Consider the following 17928-nt stretch of genomic DNA (forward strand, 5'->3'; position numbering starts at 1 on the left):
GTCCCGCAAAAAAAATATCGCAGATCGCGGCCATTACTCGTTAAGAAAAAAACAACAAAAATGACAAAAATCTTTCCCGTAGTTAGTAAACGCAATAACTTTTGCGCAAACCAATCAAAATATGCTTATTGTGAATTTTTTTACCAAACATAGGCAGCAGAAAACAAATTGGCCAAAAATTTAAAAAAATTTTAATTTTTACATTTTTTTGGGGAATTTCATATAAAAAAAAATTGAAAAATATTGTTATTTTTTCAAAATTGTCGCTCTTTTTTTGTTTATAGCGCAAAAAGTAAAAATCACACAGGTGATCAAATACCACCAAAAGAAAGCTCTGTTTGTGGGGAAAAAAGGACATAAATTTTGTTTGGGTACAGCGTCGCACGACCGCACAATTGTCAGTTAAAGTCGCACAGTGCCGAATCCCAAAAAGTGGCCTGGATGTAAGACAGCAAAATCCTCCGGTGGTAAAGTGGTTAAGATAATAAAACCTTCTGACTTTACAACCACTAGTTTGAGAATTGGTGATATGTCCTCTTGCTCTGAATCCACTATTCGAACGTTTCCACCCGCTCCTCTTTTACCCTCCATCTCCATTAGCCTTTTGTTTCCCCCCTCCCCTTTTCTTCTTCTCTACCCTCCTTTACCTAGTTTCCTTCACTTCTTTGGTCTCCTTCATTATTTAGCTAAAAATGTTCCCCTACCTCTTCACGCACCATTTCTATACCCATAAAAGTTAGGGAGAAAAAAAAAAAAAAAAGGTATACATGGAATAATATGCCAGTGCCGGTTTAAACTTTACATTACTAATTTATAGAAAACTACTCTGCAGCGTTCTTTAACCACTTTAAGACCGGGCCTATTACTGACACAGTGCGACAGGTCGGACCCTTGACTGACATTTTTGACACTTTTGGGGGTACCAGTGACATTACTACAGTAATCAGTGCTATACATATGCACTGTTACTGTAAAAATGACACTGGCAGTGAAGGGGTTAATTTTTATTGGAGAGGGAGGGGTTAATGTATGCCTGGTGCTTACTGACGTGTGGGGGGGGGGGAGGTGACTGAGTGACACAGGGACAGATCGGATGTCCAGCTATGCTGAATCCTGCAATCTGACCCTGCCTGTCACTTAGATCCGCCCGCTTCGTTTACACAAGTGTGCGGATCTCCACACTCGATTCCCAGACGATCGGGGAAGAGCAGCGGCGATCGCTGCTGCTCCTCCCCTGGCCCGACTCCCGCTGTGACTGAATACAGTGGGAGCCGAGAAGGGGGTGTGTCTACCAACGTAAGTCTACGTCGTCAGACCTACAAGAGCCACTTTGCCGCAGTAGAGCTCTAGTGAGCAGCGGCAAAGTGGTTAATGCATTCTATGCATTGAGATAAAAAAAAGCCCTCTGTGTGCAGTGGCCCCATTTAGCCCCCCCCCCAATACCTGAGCCCATCTCTATTCAGGAATGTTGCAGGATTGTCTCGGCTGCCCAAGACTCCCTCCTGATTGGCTGAGATGGTAGCATAACGCCATTAGCTCCCACTGCTGTCATTCAAATTCAGGGAGCCAATCATGAGGGAGAGGGGGCCGTGCTGTAGCTCCATGTCTGAATGGACCCAGGGAGCTGCGGCTCCGTTCGGCTACTTGCTGTGGGGGCACTTGGCAGGAGGGAGGGGCCAGGAGCACTGAGGAGGACCTGGGCGACTCTGTGCAAAACCAATGCACAGAGCAGGTAAGTATAACATGTTTGTTTTTTTTTAACCCAGAAAAAAGGAGACATTACAATCACTTTAGGTGTAAACAAATATTTCTTTGCGTTTCTCACTCATAGGTAGAGCTCTTTTATCAGTCAGTTGCAGTGCTAATTTTGTTTCATTCCTTTTTAATCTATGTATTTTTCTTTGCAGATGCAGAATGGAGCGAAGCCTGTACGCTTTGGTCTGAAGTCCTGCGTATTGCGATGCACACCCCGCCGAATTAGTAGCACAAACTGAGAGTTTTTGATCTGCGATCTCCAGGCACCAGCTAGAAAGGAGGGGCCATGTTCACCAAGCTTAAAAGAAAGATTGCAGAGGAGGCAGCAATCACTCCACGGCCTGGCGGTGCTGCCCGTATCCCTCGTTCTGTCAGTAAAGAGTCGATCACATCTGCTGGAGCCGACTCTGGGGATGACTTTGTAAGTCAAACATTGTGTTTACTTCTTTTTGTTTGCAGTGGAAATTTCCACAGTCCTCTTGCGTCTGCCACTCAAGAGAAGATTTGTTCTGCAGGAAATACAGACAAATGAAAAACTCCTTCCATTCCCCGTGTCCCTCTCAGTTTAGTTTTGGGTTTCTTACAGTCCAGGACTACACTTTTTCCTTTTTGGCCAGCTGGCCATTGGATCAGTGCCCCCCCCATGGATTCAGATTAGCTGCTGCCTGTCTGGAGATTTAACTGGAGGGATCACCTCTTTCAGGCAGAACATGACTTTTCCAAGATCATGCCCCGCTGCTTTACAGCGACAATTATCAAGCCCAGCATTGGTCTCTGTTGTTGCCCCTGTTGCATGCCAAGGTAGAGTTAGGATTCGGCTGTTCAGCACCACCAGGTGACTTGGCACACTTTTTTTTTTTTGTATTTAGGGGACTATCAGGTGGCAATCAGATGAGCGTCAGTGGCCAGAGGTTGGCATCTGATGTTTTTTCTGATTCTAGTGGCTTTCGCATGCTGGCATCATTTATGGCATTGGTCGACCTCTGGACGTCATGTCTGGGTTAGATGTCCCATCCAGATCTGGCAGTGTATAGCGGCACCTCCATGCCTGGATGTTAGGGGACTCTTATTAGCAGCAACATGGCTTCAGCCAGGAGCATCTGTTGTCTAAAGCTTATGTTCAGTCAGTAGAAGGTTGGCTTTGTTCACCAGTAGGTGATTGTTAATCGAGTTGCACTGTTCTCAGTGTTTTTTTGCTGCTGGATTCACCTTTTCTCTTACATTCATGAAGGACACAAAGGAGATCTTGACCTCTGACCATTGGGTTATAGCACCACCTTCAGGAGTAGGACACTAGGCAGAAAAAAAAAGCAACCCCCCCCCCCCTATCTGCAATAGGCAGTTCCGTTTTTTCCCTGGTATCAAGGAGTAAGGACCGCTCCTTGCTGGGGCTCTTTGTTCTGTGTATTTTTTTAAAAAAAATTTGGCAGGGATAACCTTCTCCATGCTTGTAGATGTGAAATAAACAATTTTATTTTTATTTATTTCAGGTACTTATATAGCACTTTCAATTTATTCAGAGCTTTACATATACATTGTACATTCTTCACATCAGTCCCTGCCCTCAAGGAGCTTACAATCTAAGGTCCCTAACTCACATTCATACATACATAGTAGGGCCAATTTAGACAGGATCCAATTAACCTGCCAGCGTGTCTTTGGAGTGTAGAAAACTGGAGTGCCCGGAGGAAACCCACGCAGGCACAGGGAGAACATGCAAACTCCAGGCAGGTAATGTCGTGGTTGGGATTCGAACCAGCGACCCTTTTGCTGCTGGGTGAAAGTGCTAACCACTACGTCCTGTCATAGAAGTTTGATATAATTGACCCAACACCAAAACCCTGACAAAAACTCCACCATAAAGGCCTGCATCCATAAAAAGGTTATGAGCCTCTGCCAAATCCACCTTGTGGTTACCTCTGACAGCGTTGGCTCTGAGTTTCCTGATAGCGAGCTGGAGGAGTTTATCTGGCACACCGTGTTCATGCAGAGATTGTTCTTATCTTTGTGAGTGGTTTTAAGATTACATTGAACTTACATTGAATTTATTTTTTTTGGTAACCTGTAAGAGAAACACATAATGAGCTAGTGTGCATCGCATACTAGCTCATTATGCAATACTTACCTTAGAACGAGCCCCAGTCGTGCCATCCGCTTACCTGTATGACGGGCGACATGTCCAGTCGCCCGTCTTCCGGGTTCGCGGCATCCGGCCATCTGATTGGCCGGAGCCGCGGTGACGTCACGCCCGCACACGCGCGCGGGAGCCGACAGTCACGGCACGGGGCTCTGAAGAAACGGCACCAGCGGCCGTTCCTTCAGAGCGCATGCGCCAGTGACGTCACTGGCTGCATGTAAGGTAAATATCTCCTAAACGGTACATGTTTAGGAGATATTTACAGTACCTATAGGCAAGCCTTATCATAGGCTTACCTATAGGTAAAAGTGTCCGAGGAGGGTTTACTTCCTCTTTAATGACCAGGACCTATTTTGTGATTTGGCACTGTGTGAATTTAACGGACAATTGCACGGTCGTGCGACGCTGTACCCAAATAAAATTGACGTTCTTTTTTTCCCACAAATAGAGCTTTCTTTTGGTAGTATTTGATCACCTGTGCGATTTTTATTTTTTGCGCTATAAACAAAAAATTTCCCAAAAAATAAAATTTAAAAATCAAAATTTTTTAACATTTTAGGCCAATTTGTTTTCTGCTACATATTTTTGGTAAAAAAAAAATTGCAATAAGCGTATTTTGATTGGTTTGCGCAAAAGTTATTGCGTCTACTAACACGGGAAAGATTTATGTCATTTTTATTTTTTTTTTTTTTTTTTTTTTTTTACTAGTAATGTCGGCGATCTGCAATTTTTTTTTTTTTTTTGCGGGACTGGGACATTGCGCGGACAGATCATACCCCTAACTGACATTTTTGACACTTTTGGGGGTACCAGTGACATTACAACAGTAATCAGTGCTAAAAATATGCACTGTTACTGTAATAATGCACTGGCAGGGAAGGGGTTAATACTGTTGGAGATCAAGGGGTTAAATGTAAGCCTAGGGGAGTGATTCTAACTGTGGGGGAGGTTGGGCTTTTGAAATGATCACATAGACATGGGATCCTATATAGCAGGATCACATGACCTCTGTGATCATTGCAGGCAGAAGGACGGACGGCTGTGTTTACATCAGCCGTCCGTCCTTTTCTCTTAGCGGGGAGAGATCGAGAGTGTCAGGCGGCAATCGGAGCCACCTGACACACGCACCGGCTTCCCTGCTGACGATCGGGTGCGGCCCCCTAGCTCCTCCCAGGCAAATGACGTACCGGTACGTGGTTTTGCCTGGGAGAGCCACCCTGCCGACGTGTATATATACAGTATACGGTCGGCAAGTGGTTAAGTATGAGTACCGATACTTTATCTTAAGTACTTGCTGATTACCAATTACCAGGGCTGGATTCCCCGCTGACAGCTGAAATGTAAACAAAAGCATGCCAGTAGTTAAAAATTCAGGAAAAAAAGGCCCCCCCCCCCCCCCCCCCCCATCCATACTGTGTCCTTCAAGTCTGGTACAGATTTTAAGGGAAACCCCACACTAAAATAAAGGAAAACGGTGCCGCATTCCACCCTTATCCAAACATGCAGCCTGGCTGATCAGGTCAGGAAAGGGGGGGGGGGCAAGTGAGCACCCCCCCCCTCCCTGAATCAAACCAGGCCACATGCCCTCAACACAGGGAGGAAGGGGAACCGCTCCAGGAGCACGAACATGTGACATGTTCCACCCTAAAAAAGGGTGTAACAGGTTCCCAAAGGTAAACGTATTCTTTAACTCAATGTAGAACCATATTTATCCTAAATCTGAAGTCCAGTTACTAAAACACTCATTTTAAATTTATTTTTCAGTAGCCACAAAAATCCACTTTATACCAAATGCCTTTGCAAACCCAGATATTATCTTGAAAAAAGTAGCTGTGACATCATCACTGTGTTGTATGTAGCCTGTGTACAGCTGTGGGAGGTGCCCAGGAGACAAGAGCAGTTACCTAGCAGAAGGGGAGAGAGCAGCAGTGAATGGACTTTTCCATTGGCCGCAGCCTCAGAAGAGATCCGGCAACAACTCCTCTTCAGTTCCAGGCCAGTTGATAATTCATCCACCACCTCAGCCCTGATGAAGGGGAGGCTTTTCCCCCGAAACGCATTGGCTCTTTATGTACCATGTGAACTTCAATAAATACGTTGTATAAAAAGATTGAACATCCCTGCATATCGAACGCGCCTCATCCTGTTTATACTCGTCCTGCTGTGCGATTTTCATATCGCCACCAGCGAGGCAACAGCCGAGTCCCCATTAGAATGGACTACCTATCCATTCACCCTTATCTACCCACAGGATCCCTTTGAAGAGCACCGTGTCACCGATCACCTCCAGGGATACCAGACTCCATATAAGTCCAGTGCTGTCTTATACATACGTTTTTCTGGATTAGGAAGCACTGGATTATTGCACAGATCTGTAAGAAATACACAAAAGGCACAAAGATTTAAAGAAGATTGCACATGACTTGTATTTACAGTGAGGGGAAAAAAGTATTTGGTCCCCTGCTGATTTTTGTACTTTTGCCCACTGACAACTAAATGATCAGTCTATAGATTTAATGGTAGGTTTGTTTTAACAGTGAGAAACCGAATAAAAAAAAATAAATCCAGAAAAACGCATTTCAAAAAAAAGTTATACATTGATTTGGATTGTGAGTGAAATTTGTATTTCACCCCTTCGCAAAACATGACTTAGTACTCGGTGGCAAAACCCTTGTTGGCAATCACAGAGGTCAGATGTTTCTTGTAATTGGCCACCAGGTTTGCACATCTCAGGAGGGACTTTGTCCCACTCCTCTTTGCAGCTCCTCTCCAATTCATTAAGATTTTGAGGCTGATGTTTGGAAACCCGAACCTTCAGCTCCCTCCTCATATTTTTTATGTGATTAAAGCAGAGTTCCAGCCTAACCGCACACTCACCTGTCCCACGGTCCAGCGATGTGCCGTCTTCTCCCTCTCTGCTCTGCGGCGCCGGCATCACTGATGTGGGCACCCGGCTGTGACAGTTTGCGGCTTCACAGCCAGGTACGCACTGCGCATGCGCGAGTTGCGCTATGCGTCGTGATTGGCCTGCAATCTTCGGGGACCTCTGACATGTCCCAGAAGATTGCAGAGAGGGAGGGAGAGAGGAGAACTTCCGCTCAGGGCGCTGCGGCACTCCGAGCAAAAGTGGCAGCGGGTACCTCTCAAAACTAGGTACCCGCTCCCCCCCCCCAAAAAAAAAAATGACATGCCAAATGTGGCATGTCAGGGGGTTACTCCGCTTTAAGGTTAGGCCACTCCCAGGACCTTAATGTGCTGCTTCTTAAACCACTCCTTTGTTGCCCTCGGTCTTGTGTTTTGGGTCATTGTCATGCTGGAAGACCCCCTCCATGACCCTTTCAGTGCCCTGGCTGGGGGAAGAAGGTTCTCACCCAAGATGGTCCCAGCTGCCTTGAGGTCATTGGCAAGATTCTCCCTTGTGATTCTGGGCTGATTTCTCAATGTTCTCACGATCATTGAAACTTTCCGAGGTGAGACCTTGCATGGAGCCTCAGACCGAAAAAGATCGACCGTTATTTTGTGTTTCTTCCATTTACGAATAATCCCACCAATTGTTCTCACTCTCTCACCAAGCTGCTTGGCAATGGTCTTGTAGCCCATTCCAGCCTTGTGTAGGTCTGCAATCTTGGCCCAGACATCGCTGGACAGCTCTTTGGTCTTGCCCATGGTGGAGAGATTGGAATCTGATTGCTTCTGTGGACAGGTGTCTTTTTTTACAGGTAAAGAAAAGAAAGAGAGTGCTCCTAATCTCAGCTTGACACCTGGGAGCCAGAAATCTTCCTGATTGATAGGGGAATAAATTATTTCACTCATTAAAATGCAAATCATTTTATAACTGTTTTGAAATGCGTTTTTATGGATATATTTGTTGTTATTCTGTCTGTCACTGTTAAAATAAACCTACCATTAAAAATATAGAATGATCATTTCTTTGTCAGTGGACAAACATACAAGATCAACAGGGGATCAAATACTTTTTTCCCCTCACTGTAGATATTTAGTTATCCCACATTTCAGCTTTAAGAAATCAAATTTGATGTTTTTTCCATCTATAGCCTTTTGGCATTATTCACAGGACCCCCGTGAGTTTATAAGGTGTCTAAGAACACCATACTCAGGTGGATCAGAAAAGTTTTTATAAAGAGGAATACTGTATATATTTTTAAAGTAGCCCCCTCCAGTGGTCCTTACAAAGTTCTTTGGCCTTGGCATGGACAGAGAGCTAGTATGTTGCCTTTACAGCTCTATAGAGCTGCCACCTGTTCTAATTTTAATTCAGTGGTTTGATAAACCCAGATTGCCCCACTCTTCAGTGAGAACCAAGTCTTGGGAAATAGATCTGGTAAGCAGAACCCTGCCCTATTAGGTTATTTCTTGCTTGTCCTCTCATGTGCTGTCCTGGAAGATGGTTGGGCAAAACAGTTACATGGAAACTCAATTTCCAGAATCTTCCTGGACAGCGGGGATCCCACCCTGTTATGTGTTTGGTTCCTTCCTAAGGTGGTACTAAACCCAAAAGCAAACCTTTATTAAATTGCAGCTTACTAATTCTTAGATGTGGTGGCTGCGTTAATTTTTCTTTAGGCTTTTTTTTTTTATATTCACCTTTTGATCCAGCCAGTAAGTCTGTTTTTCAACAGACTAGACTAAGCTGTCCTGTAGATGTAGCAGTTAGACAAGCACAGGCAAACAGTGCTTACAATGATCAGTTTGTATTTGTTTATGTAAAACCTTTATCCCAAAATAAAAATAGTTGCTGTAACTGCTTAAGTCCCGGGTCACACTTGTGCGATGTGGGAAGGCTGCGAATTCGCAGCCTGTTCCCGCATCGCAAACGCACATCTGGCAGTTCACACTGCCATATGCGATACGCAGGGGGTGTCAATTAAATGTTAACGACACCCCCAGTTTGATCGCATATCTCAGTGCGATCTGACAGTGAACCACTGTGCGATCCGATCCTGATGCGGCTGGAAAAAAAGGGTCCTGTGCGTCTTTTGTGCGGGTGCAGTGCGAATTTCAGCCATACAAAGTGTATGGCTGAATTCGCACTGCACATCCGATCGCATGTAATGAAGGAGCAGTGCGCTCCGAATTACATGCGATCGCCGCACTCACAATAGTGTGAACCGGCCCTAAAACGTGTTAGCTGGAGTTTGGCTTTAATATGTTAGAGTGGCTAAATCTGGCAGTCCATCTAACACTCCCCTCCCCCCCCCCAGATTGACAATTCTGCTGTCCTGGTCTCCCTTTGCTTCTTCATCAAGAGTGTTGGCACCCTGATGAGAATTTTACTGGCCAGATCACCAGGTGAAAGCAGATGGGGAAAAAAGTCTAAAAAAAAAGAAAACTAATGCAGCTACATAAAGTTTTTACAGAGCTCCCTGCGAGAATATGTATTAGTGAAGAACATTGTTTAAACCGGCTTCATACAAACTATTTAAAGGTAAACCAAACCTGGAGTTCACCTGTTAAAGCGGAGGTGACTATGCTCTTGTGGATGGGCCTCCTGCTTTAGGTAAACAGAGCCTCTCTTTCAAGTGCTAACCTGGAAGAAGTTACCAAGTAATCAACTGCTTTCTTCATTGTCTGGGCTATACAAATTCAGTTTGGGTGAATAGGGAATGCTGTTTTTGGGGTTTGTTTTTTATATTACCACCCAGCACGTGGGCCTCTTTGCTCATTTTTCTCATTTTCACATGTTTACCTGTCTGTTTTCACTTCACTTGTTTTAAAGGCTAAGTTCACCAATACCAATATACCATTAATATACCTCAGTTATAAAAAAAATAAAAGCTTTCTTTGATTTTCAGAACAAGGCCTTACCTTAGCCCTTGCTGTGTTCCATAGAAAGCTTCAGAGACCCCCTGATATGTAGATTTGGGACATGAGCCAGTTGGACACAGGAAGCGCTTTACCAGCTGACCTCATTAGCACCCGCCCTGCACCCATCAACAAAGTTTGCATGATATCTTGGCATCCCTCCATGCGTGTATTTGACTGGCTTGTTAATGTAGGCTGCCACAGCTTCTATGTTTGCACAACATCCCCAGCGTTTCTCCAGATGGGCCTAGGCCGCATGCTAAACTTACCCGGGCTGGGAGTTGAACACCCCTGATGTAGTACACGGGCCTGCCTGTTTAGATACAGGGTGAATGCATAGATAGGTGGGTCCTCCTATTCCATAGCTTTGGTAAATCTGAAGGAAATTGTACAATCAGATTGTATAGTGTATGGCCACCTTTATACAACCTAAAATTAGTCGCACTTTCACTACCTTTAATTAATGGCACCCAAACACGTGAAACAATGAGCAAAAAACACAGCAAAATGCACAGTACAAATCCGCAACACGCCAAAATGTCCCATGAGCTACTTTGCTACATGCAGTGCTGCCCTATGTATTATGTTAAAAACACATAACAAATGCGCACTCCCATTTCGCTAACTGTGAGTGGGGTCTGAAAGTAAAATTGGTTTGTTTACACAAGAACAATGAGGCTCCATTCACATCTGTGCGTTTTCAAACACACTGCAAACTGCACAGATAATATATGTTTTGCCTTGCGTTTAGAAACGCACTGCAAATGCACTAAAAAGCACTGTCAGTTGTTGCATGTAGGGCAGCCTATTCAAGTTAATGGTCTGCCCTATGTGTAAAGAGCTAAAAACATTTCAAAACGTCCAAAACCACATGCGGAAGTGTGAGACTAGACAGCTGAGTGTCTCCATCCACTCCCTCCTATGTACTAAAATATAGTTTTATTATACATATTAAAACCATTCATAGGAATGGTTACCCATGTCTAACATAACTAAAACCGACAAACATATAGAATCGCATTGTAGAAATACTTCCCAACAAGGGAGTGCTGATAACTTGTATCAGTAGATGACGTAAGGGTCTCAGGTGGAGCACGGTCTAAGGGTCCCCAGCAAGCCGACGCGTTTTGCACGAGGCTTCCTCAGGGCCAGAGAGACCAGAACAGACCGATATTTCTACAAATTTGTAATAATTAGTATACAAAAAACATAAAAAATATTATGTGTGCATATATACTAATAATCATATAATAGTATTTTCAAACTATGATTAACATCAATAACTTTGTACTGACCCGATGCGACTCAAGTGATGGCAGGCAGAGCAGAATGCAAGAAGGATGATGAAAATAGTCCAAGATCAATGTTGGTATAATATTGTGTAAATTCCCAGGATAACAGCAATAATTCTGAAGCTTCAGTAGAAAAGCGTATATGTATTCATATCCAAATTCACGGCCTAACTGGCTACTGTAAATAGAAATATAAATATATATAAGGAATTGCAAGGGTATTTGGATTCTATATGTTTGTCATTTTTAGTTATGTTAGACATGGGTAACCATTCCTATGCATTGTTTTAATATGTATAATAAATCTATATTTTAGTCAATTTTGTGTCGCTGTTGATCCTTCTCCTCCCACTGGCCCGCAAAGCCCCATCTTTTCTATATTTTTGTGTTCTACATCTACCATCAACTATTTAGTGTAAGGGCCGGCCTGATTGGGTACAGTGTGAATAGATAGGTGGGTTCTCTTATTCCATAGTTCTGATAGATCTAAAGGAAATTATACAGAGATTGTACAATGTAAAGTCAGCATTTTTCTTCCTCCAAACACAAATTAATGGGAAAGAGCACAATTTTGGTCTCCTCTAACCACAGCACTTTCTCCCAATCCATCGCTGAATCATTTAGATGTTCATTGGCATTGACTGTACATGTGCCTTCTTGAGGAGGGGGACTCGCCGTGTTTAGAGAAAGAAAAATGATGACTATGACCCTAAGAACACCATCCCTACAGTCAAGCATGGAGGTGGAAACATCATGCTTTGGGGGTTTCTCTGCTAAAAGCACAGACCAACTTTGCCGCATTGAGGGGCCAATGGATGGGTCCATGTGTTGTAAAATCTTGGATGAAAACCTTCTTCCTTCAGCCAGAAGATGGTTCATGGATGGGTCTTTCAGCATAACAATGACCCAAAACATACCACCAAGGCAACAAAGGAGTGGCTTAAGAAGAAGCACATTCAGGTCATGGAGTGGCCTAGCCAGTTTCCAGACCTTAATCCTATGGAAAATGTATAGAGGGAGCTGAACCTTCGAGTTGCCAAGTGACAGCCAAGAAACCTTAAGGATTTAGAAAAGACCTGTAAAAAAGAGTGGACCAAAATCCCTCCTGAGATGTGTGCAAACCTGGTCACTAACTACAGAAAACATCTTAACTGTGCTTGACAACAAGGTTTTCTCCGCCAAGTACTAAGTCATGTTTTGCTTGGGGATCAAATACTTATTTTTATCACTGAACTTCAACTCCATTTATTACATTTTTATCATGTGTCTTTTCTGGATTTTTGGTTGATATTCTGTCTCTATTATTTAACCACTTGCCGACCGCCCACAGTATATTTACTGCGGCAGTCAGCCCCTCCTAGGCAAAGCGACGTAGTACTACGTCACTCGCCCAGTAGCCTGCAGGGGGCGAGCTTCCGCCCCCCTCGGTCCCCTGCATCCCCGCGCGTGTGACCGGCGGCTCCGATGTCCGCCGGCCACTCGCGATCTCCCGCTGGAGAGGGAGAAAGGCAGGCGGCTGATGTAAACCAAGCCGCCTGTCATTCTCCCTGATGTAACTGAAGAGATCATAAGATCCTGCTATGTAGGATCGTATGTCTCTGTGGTTACATCACAAGCTACGCCCCTTTACAGTTACAATCACGTCCCTAGGGACACACTTAACCCCTTGATCACTAATAAAGTTAACCCCTTCCCTGCCAGTGTCATTTTTACAGTAACCGTGCCTATTTATAGCACTGGTACCCCCCAAAAGTGTCAAATGTCAGTCAGTGGTCCGATCTGTCCGCCGCAATGTTGCAGTCCCGCAAAAGAAATCGCAGATCGCCGCCATTACTCGTTAAAAAAAAAAAAAACAATAAAAATGACAAATCTTTTCCTTAGTTAGTAAACACAATAACTTTTGCGCAAACTAATCAGAATACGCTTATTGCGATTTTTTATTTTTTTTTTACCAAAAATATGTAGCAGAAAACAAATTGGCCTAAAATGTTAAAAATTTGATTTTTACATTTTTTTGGGGGGAATTTCATATAAAAAATTTGAAAAATATTGTTATTTTTTCAAAATTGACGCTCTTTTTTTGTTTATAGCACGAAAAATAAAAATTGCACAGGTGATCAAATACCACCAAAAGAAAGCTCTGTTTGTGGGAAAAAAAAGACGTCAATTTCATTTAGGTACAGCGTCGCACGACCGAATCGCAAAAAAGGCCTCCGAGGCTTAAGTGGTTAAAATACACCTATGATAAAAAAAAATCATAGATTCTTAATTTCTTTGTAAGTGGGCAAACTTACAAAATCTGCAAAGGATCAAATAATTATTTTCCCCACTGTATGTCTATGGTGGTACTGTGCCATAAAAGTCCATATTGCCTAAACCCTATACTTTTTTCCTATATAATTATTAATCTTGTCCAATTTTTTATTTTTTTTTTTGCATTGATTGAGAAAAATAATTTTTCTGTTACTTCATTATAGGGATTTTCCCTCCATTTACTGTCTCTGTAACACCAAGAAAAGATATAGAATGATCTGTTGTGAACAGGACAGCAGTGGACAGTGAAAACATTATCAATCTCCCTAGTAGGGACACCGATAATAGAAACTTTGATGGAGGCTCAAAACTATCCCTGCTCTGTCCAAAAAAAACACTTCTCCATAAAAGCATTTTTTAAACATTATTTATGATTCTGCTTCCACAGGCATCAGATGGCAGTAGCTCCCGTGATGATATGCCTTCTCAGATCTCCAGGAGAAATGATCAGATCCGTAGGCTGGAAGCCAAATTATCAGGTAATCTTACTATTAAGTTCCCAGGGCTGCAGTACCTGTATGGCTTAAAAAGACCTTAGCTTATTTCCAGGGTTTTGATTTATGTAAAAAATGACCGTATATACGGTATTTCTCCTGCCAAATATAATTACATTATTCTGTTTTTGATCATGAAGTTTGCTTTTATTTAAAGCTGTATTCTTAAAAAAGAATAGCGCACACATGCAAAAGAAATTATTACCAAATTTTCAAGACAATCCATAAATAAAAATGGGGATTTGGTCCCACCATATGGCCATATAGTGCTCAAGCCCACCACTGCGTCAAAGTACCCCATTATCAGTGTGTTCTTGTACCTGATTTATTAACAAAAAAAAGTTGCTTCCCCACAATTTTAACAGGTTTATGTTAATTCAGTGGCTGTTGGAAGGTAACATGTTAGGTGTTTCATGAACAACATCATGTTTGAGTTTCATGAAGGTATTACTTAACAGATTGTTCAGGAAGTTTGTACAAAAAGTATGCTCTCTGTATATGAATTATGTATGTTTATCCTAATAGTACAGTACAGGACAGAGGCTGGATATTGATAAACTCTGGTTTATAGGTTGGTACATTCAGGTCACTGACAAAGCTTTGCTGTACAGTCCCCCTATCCCCCAGACGTTCATCTCCGACCCTACTGGGAGTGCTCAGTTTATTGCTAGTTACCTAAGGTGATGGAACTCTTCTCCCTTTACGGAGAAATAATTCTAAGCTTAATTTATTATTTTTACTTCAGATTCTTCAATCCACTCTTCAGTCAACACTGTCTAATACAACAATAGAAGCAGAGCAGCCATATTGCTAAAACCTTGGCAGCCAGATCCAGACCCAACACCATGGGCACGGTCTGTAATGCTGCTTTGGGCACTGGATTCTGCTTGGGCGCTCACCTTGACACTCAGTGCAATGCGTGTAGTTAGCGAAGGGGTCCTACACAGGCCCAAGGCTGTGGTCCATCCCTATGAAACCATGGCCCTGAAGACCCCCACCAGGGCTGTGCCCACTGTGATGGGTGAAGCAGGGACCAGGGAAATGGGACAGTAAAGCCCCGTACACACGCACAGATTGTTGGCCGTAAATTGTTGGCCAACGTCCGATCTGCCGATTGTAGGCTTGTTAGTATGATGCTTCCGACAACCAACTGCGATTTTTCGGCCGAAAAAAATCTGGTGTGCATGCTATAAAATTTTTGTTGGCCAACAAAAAACGTCCGATTGTTCCTCAGTCAGTACAGATTTCAGCAGACAAAAATCAGATGAGCAAGACTGGGCATGCTCAGAGAAGAAAAAACACACGGAAAGTCAACCATCACATGACATCACTTCTGAAGTTGTTTTTTGTTGGCCAACAAAAGTCCAGTGCAAGTCTAGAGCACATTTCAACCAACAAGCAACACTGGACAAAAGTTGGCCGATCAGTTGGCCAACAATCTGCGCGTGTGTACGGGGCTTAAGGCTTTCTTACCCTGAGATTTGACCGTTACTATAGACCAATGGCAGGTATAATACACCTCTCTATTTCTTGCTTTACAATTATTATAAGTATCCTGAATAGTTTTTCATTTAGATGTTTAAAATATCAAGTGACTGGGAAATGTCTATGAAAATTATTCCGATACAAAATGTCAATTTAACAAACTTGGTGCTAAAACGGCACCACTCAAAGCTTTTGCAGGCCATACACGTGTAGATTTTGTTTGAAAATTTTTGTTTTAGGAAGTTTTTCAATTTCTAATTATTAATGGGGTCAAATCGATGTTTGTTTTCAACCACGGTGACGGGAAAATTCAAAGGAGCAGAATAGAAAACTCTTCTTGATCAACTTAATTTTCGGACACTGTATGTGGTTTTCGTTTACTAATTAACATTCATTTTAAAATTGAATATTAAAAGTATGTGAAATTTTAACATTTTTCCATTTATAAAATGTACAAAGCATTTTCATAAGAATATTCGTACAAATATACTTGCCAAAAAATCTTTACGTGTATGGCCAGCATTAGTCTCAGGTGGATGACTGGGTTTTACATCACACCACTGATCACACAGCACTTTACCGGCACTTCTGCCTAGAGAGCTTATGAGGTATTCAGGGGCTTCTTCCTCCCTTTTGCCACAAGGACTTTGCTACAGAATTGTCAACACCGGGTTATTTTATAGTCCTTCACAGACAGGCTTAGCCTATGTCTGCACCCTACTTTATGAATACCCTACATGGGATTACCCTCACTGATAGCAACGGAGGAAACTAAGCGTAAGGGAATCATGACAAAAGCTCAGGCAAATATTCGCTCTGCCGAAGGCTTACGAAGCTCTCAAAACTGCTCAGAGTGACGTTACAGGATCCTATTTTAACATTTTTCTCTGCATCTAATTCCAAATTCTATCTCAGGCACACAACAAGTGGCCAACCTGACCAAGGCAGACTTTTCTGCCACAATGTCTCGCTTTCTCAGACAACTAATGGCTTTAACAATTCCATTACTGTCCAGAGCTCAAAAGAGCCGGGTTTCCTCCCCACCACCACTGTCTCTAGCTAGGTCAGAACTTGATATGCTGTTCTAGAGGATGAAGCAGACATTGTGGTGAATGAAGAGGGCCGGGAGTTGGTGTTGGAGAAGGCCACAGAAGGTTTCTTACTCTCCAGGCTTCCATACCCCTGATGTCACACAATAAGTTGAAAAAAAATAATTAGCCATAATTAGCATCCAAGGCCTTCCTTTCTCCCTAAAGTGGTGTCAGCCTTCCACCTAAACAAAGCTATAGACCTTTCTTTTTTGTTCCCTTATCTCCGCTTTTGGGCACCCAAAGGAGATTGCTGATCACTGTCTGGATGTGGTTAGAGCTATCATAAAGGCGATAGCTACTTTTAGGAAGATCGGCTCCCTCTTTATCCTGCCATCAGGGCTGTTTGCACTAATGCATGCAAATATGTGGCACAAAGGAATTAAACTCCCTGGCCAGACCATATTTGCAATTTTTTTCCCCTGCTTTTAAGCACCCAAAGGAGATTGCTGATCACTTTCTGGATGTGGTTAGAGCCATCATAAAGGCGATAGCTTCTTTCAGGAAGATCGGCTCCCTATTTATCCTGCCATCAGGGCTGTTTGCACTAATGCATGCAAATATGTGGCGCAAAGGAATTAAACTCCCTGGCCAGACCATTTTTGCAATTTTTTTTCTCCTGCTTTTAAGCACCCAAATGAGATTGCTGATCACTGTCTGGATGTGGTTAGAGCCATCATAAAGGCGATAGCTTCTTTCAGGAAGATGGGCTCCCTATTTGTCCTGCCATCAGGGCCTTGCAAGAGGCATCCTACTTCAAGATTCCCCATTGCTAGGTGGATAAGACTCCTCTCCAGAGCTTACACTTAAGGTCATGTGACCACCATGATTAGCAGTCACGGTGGTCAGGCACCGTTAACTGGGGCGGGAGCAGGGGGCGTTCTTTTCGAAACATCGCTGTTTCACTAATGCACGCAAATATGCGGCGCCAAGGCCTGTCCACGGAGAGGCCGCATATTTGCGTGTGGCTGGCTCTCCAAGGAGGTAAACTCATCTGGCTTGACCATTTTTGCAGTTTTTCCATTGCTTTTTTATTTTTCCCTTACAGCTTTCAGAGTTTGAAAAAGACCCCCCAAACCATATACAGTATATTCTGAAAGCACATGACCAGTAGAAAAAAAATAAGGTGCTACTCATTTTTAGGGCACAATGATCTTTGCGAAATGTTTTTATCAAAGCAATATTTTCGCTTAAAATACGCTAAAATTATTATTATTACAGCAAATTTGACAAAACCGCTAAATATAAAAGCTAACCTGTATGGAATTAATAACAAATATTTGTAAATTTCAAATTGCAACTTTTTGCGAAATGATGTACATATCCAATTTTTTTTAAAAATCTGTAGGTTTTAATTTTTCACTTACAGCTTTCAGAGTTTGTTAAAGACCCTCAAACCATATATTTTATAAAAACCCATGACCTGTGGAAAAAAAGGTGCTACTAATTTTTAAGGCCCTGTAATATTAGCGCAAATGTTTACCAAAACAATATATTTGCTATAAATACTCTAAAATCATTATTAGCAGATATAAACACCG

The 17928-nt window shown here is 42.7% G+C and overlaps 1 protein-coding gene across 3 annotated transcripts in view; it reads left to right on the forward strand.

The window, feature by feature from the left end:
• The first annotated feature begins 2019 nt into the window (after nucleotides 1–2019).
• The window catches only part of GOLGA1 (golgin A1), a 205792-nt gene continuing 189883 nt past the window's right edge, over nucleotides 2020–17928 (forward strand). For all 3 annotated transcript variants that reach the window (XM_082262615.1, XM_082262617.1, XM_082262616.1), the window contains exons 1-2: nucleotides 2020–2176; nucleotides 13709–13799. In XM_082262615.1, coding sequence (XP_082118741.1) covers nucleotides 2042–2176; nucleotides 13709–13799 — 226 coding nt within the window. In that variant the 5' untranslated portion in view covers nucleotides 2020–2041. The remainder of the gene's footprint in view (nucleotides 2177–13708; nucleotides 13800–17928) is intronic.

Source organism: Pelophylax lessonae, assembly GCF_965119305.1.
Source record: "Pelophylax lessonae genome assembly, chromosome: 7".
Classification (NCBI taxonomy): domain Eukaryota; kingdom Metazoa; phylum Chordata; class Amphibia; order Anura; family Ranidae; genus Pelophylax; species Pelophylax lessonae.